The 6,389-nt window shown below is 56.1% G+C and overlaps 1 protein-coding gene across 3 annotated transcripts in view; it reads right to left on the bottom strand.

Annotated features, from left to right (window-relative positions):
• Positions 1 to 4,308, bottom strand: part of RASA4B (RAS p21 protein activator 4B) — a 25,669-nt gene extending 21,361 nt beyond the window's left edge. The window contains exon 1 of one of the 3 annotated variants that reach the window (XM_019646947.1): positions 3,995 to 4,308. In XM_019646947.1, coding sequence (XP_019502492.1) covers positions 3,995 to 4,059 — 65 coding nt within the window. In that variant the 5' untranslated portion in view covers positions 4,060 to 4,308. The remainder of the gene's footprint in view (positions 1 to 3,994) is intronic. The other 2 variants (XM_019646945.1, XM_019646946.1) reach the window with 2 other exon arrangements.
• Between the last annotated feature and the right edge of the window lie 2,081 nt (positions 4,309 to 6,389).

The raw sequence follows: 6,389 nt of genomic DNA, 5'->3' as shown, positions 1-6,389 counted from the left end.
CCCCTTCCCCCAATTCCCCAGTGCTGTTTCCATTCCCAAACCCCCTAATAAAAAATAAAACCTTAAAAAAAAAAAAGGGCTCATCCGGCAGAGGAAGCCACTCAGACAAACGTGTCCAAGGGCTCTCCTGATACCACCAGAAAATGTCTGCCAAGACTCAGCTTCCCTACCTTAAAGTGAAACTTGTCATGCCAGCTCCCCAGGGAGCTGCCCTGGGCCCCTGGCACAGGTGAGGGCCAGCCCATGAGAGGCGTTTAGTCAATGTTAGCCCTGCCTGAGACTCCTTGCTCCTCTGCCTGCAACCCCCTCTTCCATCATTCAAGATCCCCCTCCTCCAGAGAGCCCCTTGGGAACATCCAGCCTGCATCCTACCACCCCAAGGCCAGGGGACCCCAGGCCTCAAGTAATAGGTCCCTGTGCATCTGTGCATCTGGGCAGCAGGGCCTAGGAGCTGCACGCGTATTTGAACAAGGAACTCAAGAGGAATGAGGGAGAGGTCAGCGTGGCTGAGACCTCTGTGAGCTGCTCCCTACCATTGGGCCTCCTCTGTCCTGCTTCTGCCTCCTGCTCTGGGGGTCCCTGACGTTTTCTGGGGGCAGAGAACTTCTTATGTATCCCTGTGAGCCCAGCACTGCCCACTGCGCAGCTCTTACTCAATGGATGAGTTGTGAATGAATGGTGAGGTTTAGGGCTCATGTTGCAGGCAGGGTCACGGAGATGGACAAAGGCCTGGAGGCAGGAACAGACCCTGTGTGCAGGGGCAGCAATGCCTTGGGTGGCTGGATCAAGGGGTGTGAAGGGGACCTGTGTCGAGACTAGGCTGAAACAAGGTAAAGGACGTGGACCCAAATATGGTCCCTGGCCAGCTGTTGGGACCTGTGCCCTGCCCGGTGCACTCTGCCCTAATGAAGTCCCTGGGCTGGTCCCTTCTCCCATTTCTCCTTCCCCAAGCAACTTGCAGGTGCTGGCCCAGCCTGGCTTCTTGTGGAGCCTCTATATTTAGGGCCTTGGCAGTTTCCAGTTTGTGGAAAGGGAAGGATCAGGGCAAACCCTGAAATAGCCCCAGAGCCGTCCCCAGGGCCACTGGGCGTGGGAGCCAGTGGGTCACCGGTCACCATGAGACTCAGCTCCTGTCTGGCTGACCCAGGTACCGAAGGATGGAAAACAGTGGGAGACAGTATGACAAGAACAGGTGGGCTTTGAGAGCTGTCAGTGACAGGGAGCACAGCTGTGCTCTGCGCCCTTAAGAAAACTAAAAACACAGAAGTGGAAGTGGGAGGGAGGCAGGCGGCAGCTGTGTGAGAAGGGCTTCCCTCCTCAGAGCTGTCTCAGTCAAGATGGGCCACAATGAGAGATGGTGAGCTCCCTGTCCTCAGAGTGTGCAAGCCCTGGCTAGAAGGGGTGCTGCTCAGGAGACAGGCTGGAGGCTGATGGGGCACAGTGAAGCAGGCTCACCACCGGCCCCACCTCCAGCACTCAGTGAGGGCTCCCTGTGATCTCCAAATCCCCGCCATCCTGGAGCCAAATGCTTTACACAGCATTTTCAAGGCTCTCCACACTGAGCCCCACAGCAAGCTTGCAACCTCGGTCCTGCCAGGATTCTTGGCCTGTTAGCAGCAAAGCGGGTTTGAATCTGGCTTCTCCACCTACCTGTGTGGCCTTGGCAAACAACTTCCACATCCTGAAACTGTTTCCCCACCTGCAAACTGAGTGTATTTACCTTATAGGGCTAATAAGAAGATTAAATGTTGGGAAGATCCTCAACACCTCTTACTGTCCCCTACTACGGACCAGGTGTCCCTCTGGGCACCAGGAATGTCAGGACGAATGAGTCATGGTTCCTACCCTCACAGTCACGAGGCACAAGCAGCCCAGGAAGGAACAATTGCTACCAAGGGCTCTGTCCTAACTCCAGCTAACCCAAAGTGCTGAAGTGCGCAGAACAGGGGTGATGAACCCTGCACCACAGCACCAGGAAAAGCCCTGAAGAGGACAAGTTTGAGATGGGTCTTAAAGAGTGAATAGGAGTTTTCTGGAAGGCTCTGAAGGGGAGTGCTTGAAAGCAGAAGGCCCCAAATACTTGCTGAAGCGGAGCTGTGAAGGGCAGTCCCCCAAATATGAGGGGCTGGAGGGGGGATTACAGCTGGATTTAAAAGATAGTTGACAGGTTAGAACTGTGTACAGCAGCCACTATGGGAAAAGCAGAGGAGAGGACGGGAGGGGAGGTGAGTAGGGCAGGTAGGGGGGCAGGACAAGGAAAGAGATTTGGAAGGCAGAAATGACAGGACTTGTGGCACTTTGCCCAGAGTCCCTCAGCTGTGCAGAGGCAGGGCTACAGAGAGCCTGGAACCAGGCACCTTGGCTCCCAGGAAGGCACAGTCCACAGCTTCACCTCCCTAGTCTGGTGAGAGCCTGGAGCCAGGCACTAGGGCAAGCGCCGCAGGGATGGGGAGGGAGGTGACAGACGGAGGGGCTGCTCCTCCCAGCAGCCACCAGCCAGAGGCCAAGCTGACCTAGTTACGAGTGCCAGTGTAGGGGGTGCTTAAGAGGCTGGGCCTGGAGGCTGAAACCCTTCTCAGAGCTCGTCTGTTTCCCCATCCCAGAAACCAGAGTCCTACCTCCTGCCCCACCTCCCCCCAAGCACAGAAACCCACCTTGAGATGGCCGCCCACCCCCCTCCCTTGCCCATAGCCATGGCAACTGCTGAGCCCGGTCTCATCAGGCCCAGGGGGTCTTGCACTGGAACTGCTCCTGGCACCGAGCTGCTGAGAAATCTACAGGGGCCACTGTCTGTGAGAGAGACGCCCTCACCCCCTCCTCCTGCACTGCCCCCCCACCACCACCACCATCTAACCACCTCTCTGCATCCAGGAGCCCAGTGAAGAGCCTGGGTGTGGGGAGACTCCAGCCCAGCAGACTTTGGACCCTATGCTGTCTCAAGGCTCCCCTACTTCCTCGCCATCCTCCAGGCAGCCAGCACCCCTCAAGCTTTGTGCTTTCCACCTCTCATATCTATCTGAGAGAGACTTCAACCCCCAGTTTACAGAAAGGGAACCGAGGCTTCGGGGACAAGGAATTACCTAAGTCTGTATACAAGGGAGCCAGGGATCAAATGGGGCAGCTCAGCTCTGGGACCTACTGAGAAAGGTGGGACCAGGGACTCCTGAAAGCTCCTCAAATCCGGCCAGAGACCAGGAAAAGCCTTAGTTGCCAGCACTTGTTAGGAGCCCTAGACTCAAGACCTTGCTCTGCACTTGGAGCCAGCATTTCTCATCTCTGAGCCTCGGTTTCCTCCTCTATAAAATATTGTAGTGAGAACTGCCTTGCTGGGTGCTTGTGAGGATTAAAAGTGATGGCTCAGGTAAAGCTGAGTGCACAGGCAACAGCGACTCCCCAGACAGCCCATGTTGCTCCAGTCCTGGCCTCCCACCTATAAGTCCACTCTTCATGCCAGTTCCTCCTGTTCCGAGTGCACAGCAGGAAGCCCTGGGACAGCCCCTGGGTCCCAGGCCGGTTTTAGGTGGACACTCCCAGGTACTAAGAGTTCAGGAACTACTGAGAAAGACCTTCATTTCTAGGGGGGCACCTCCACCCCCTCCAGTCACACCTCTGGCAGCTGACCAAGATGGTAGAGACTGTATTTGACCCAGATGTCTTCCCTGCGATGTTGCTCCCAAGTCCAGCTCCTGTCCTATCAAAGCCCCTTCCCCTCTTGAGCCGCAGTTCACTCCCTCCCGGCTCACTAAGGCCCCCCCCTTACAGGTCCCCGCCCCCTCTCTAGTCCCAGACCCTTCCCTGTCACCCTCTGTCTGGTGCTTGCAGCAAATCTTCTCACTGTCCCCATTTCCCTGCTGGTCTCCCACTGCGGCCACGCTCGCCACACCCTCGCCTCTGCTCTACTTGTGGGCGGGCCGTGTGGACCCCGGAAAGGTCAGGCGTTAGAGGCAGCGCCCCTCCCCGTAAAGTTGAGGTTCCCAGACCCCGCTGCGCTCACATGTCCTTGGCTGGCAGGTTCTTCCCCTCCACGATGCGGATGGACAGCGAGCTGCGCTTGGCCATCGCCGGTCCGCGATGCGGGGTCCTGGTCTGGGGTTGTCGGACGCCAGGGTCGGGTGCAGTCGGTAGCCGGTGGGCAGGCGCTGGACTGGGAGCCCGAGGGGGCGGGCCGCGCAGGGAGGGGAAGGTAAACGCGGGGGCGGGGGAATCGCTTCCATTTCATTCACCCCCACCCCCGCCCCACGTGTGGGGGCGCTGGGCGTGCCAATCGCCGGCTGGGACTCCCCGGGATGGGCGGGGCCGGCCCGGGCTGCGGCGTTTATTGGCCACCTGGAGGGGTAGGGGAGGGGCCCACGCCTGGGCGCTGTAGGGCGAGGGGCGCCCCTTGAGGCCACTGGAGAAGCTCGGTGCCCAGTGGTCAGCGCCACGAGTACGTGTGGGCGGCGGGCGTGGTCCGAGTGCCAGTATCAAGGCACGTGGGAGCTGTGGGCCCGCGTGTGTGCTCGGAGGCGTGGGCATGTGCTGGGACACGCGGCAGGGGGGCGTGCGAGGAGGACCGCCCTGGCCACCTGAACCTGGTGTGTGGGAGGGAGGCCTTTCATAGGTGTAAATTGAATGAAAAAAAAAAAATCGGACCAATTTAGCAAACAATATGAGTGTTTGCTTTAGAGCCGCCTGGACCCAGAAGGAGGCAGCGAGAGCGAGGGCAGCCCAGAGGTTTGGGCACCGGGCATTCGGGCACTTGAGCCTGAAAGACTTGGATTATTTTTGAGAACCTCATTTGGAGGAAGGTGCTTTCTCAGTTCTTACCTCACTTATGCCTCCTACATCCCCCACAGTGAGAACCTGGAGGAGGCGCTCAGGTACACAGGGAAAATTGCTTGCTGGAGGTCACACAGCTGGGCCCCAGCCCACTTCAGGTTTGGCCTCCCCAGTACCCCATGACCGCTGCCATTCCACTGGGGCGCCATCCTTCTCCCAGAGCTGAGTTTCTAGGTTTCTAGGGTACTTAGGGCTATTTTTATTAGGTGGTTTATCAGGGTCGTTATCAGTCATCCTTAGTTGCTGAGATTTGCCCGCTCTGCCCCGCATGTTCCCTCCCAACCCCCACCCGGGCTTGTGCCTGGCCACCTGAGGAGGAAGAAAAACCTTTGTTAGCTTCTTAGTAGGTTGTCTTCCTTTGTGGTTCCCTCCCAGATCTACAGGTCACAGTCCTGGGGCTGGCACAGAGGTAATAACTGGCACTGGGCAGCTGGCTTCCCTGGAGGGCATTGCCCCAAGCATGACTGCAGACTTGGGGCCCAGAACCAGCTCCACCACTCCCAGCTGGGTGATTCTGGGTGGCTTCCTGAACTTCAATGAGCTGGTTCCATTTCATCACCAGCAAAGAGAGAGCACTGACACCTGCTAGAGGTACCCAGGAAACACTCTGTGGAGCTGGGGGTTGGGGGGTGGGGTAGCTAGCACAGGTTCTATTTTCTGTTACATTGGGTTTTTTTTACCTATTTTGTTACTCATACACTACATGCCCATTTCACCAAATTCAAAAGATATTGAAGGTTTACAATGAAAAGTCAGTCTCTCATCTCTCCCAGGCACACAAATTTCCTCCTCTGAGGCATCCATTATTCCTGGTTCCTGTGCCTCCTGGAGATAGACTGCTTACAATGCATCAGTAGATGTATATTTTCTTTTGTATGTAAATAGTAGCTTACTGGTTGCACTTACAATTTCACTTATTTTATCTTGGAGAGCTGTACACATCTATGTGTAAAACACCTTCATGGTCTTTGCCACTTGCCCAGTTTTCCATTATGTGGATGTACCATCATCCTTTTGAGGGGTCACCTGTTAGTGGATGAGCAGGTTGTTGCCATCATTTGCTTTCACCAAACAATAGCACGGCTCACACATCAAGTTGCACGTGAGCGCATGCAGCCAAGGATAAATTCCAGGAAATGGAATCCCTGGGCCAGGAGACGTGTAGGTTTTGCCAAATTTCCTGCTGCAGTGGTTGTTTCAGTGTATACAGCCACCCACATACAGGAGTATGCCAGCTCCCCCATGTCCCCCATGTCCTCAGCAATCTGGGATCATCATCTAAGCAATGGGAAAATAATGGTTTCTCAGGGTATGTAGGACTGTTGTTTTTTTAGGTGGTTTATCAGGGCCATTATCAGTCATCCTTGGTTACTAAGATTTGCACCCCCTGCCTGGTGGTCCTTCAGGCATGTCCTCGCCCACCCCCCACCCTTGGGTTTGGGCCAGGTCACCTGGGGAGTAAGAAGAAGCTTTGTTAGCTTCTTTGTAATTTGAGGGTTCATTCCCCGCACTGTGGGCTGCTACTGAGGCCTGATTGATGGGTAATAAACAGGGAGGGCCTCTACTAAAAG

Source organism: Hipposideros armiger, unplaced genomic scaffold (assembly GCF_001890085.2).
Source record: "Hipposideros armiger isolate ML-2016 unplaced genomic scaffold, ASM189008v1 scaffold_107, whole genome shotgun sequence".
NCBI lineage: Eukaryota > Metazoa > Chordata > Mammalia > Chiroptera > Hipposideridae > Hipposideros > Hipposideros armiger.
Note: the sequence above shows the minus strand (reverse complement) of the source record. Positions and strands in the feature narration are given on the sequence as shown.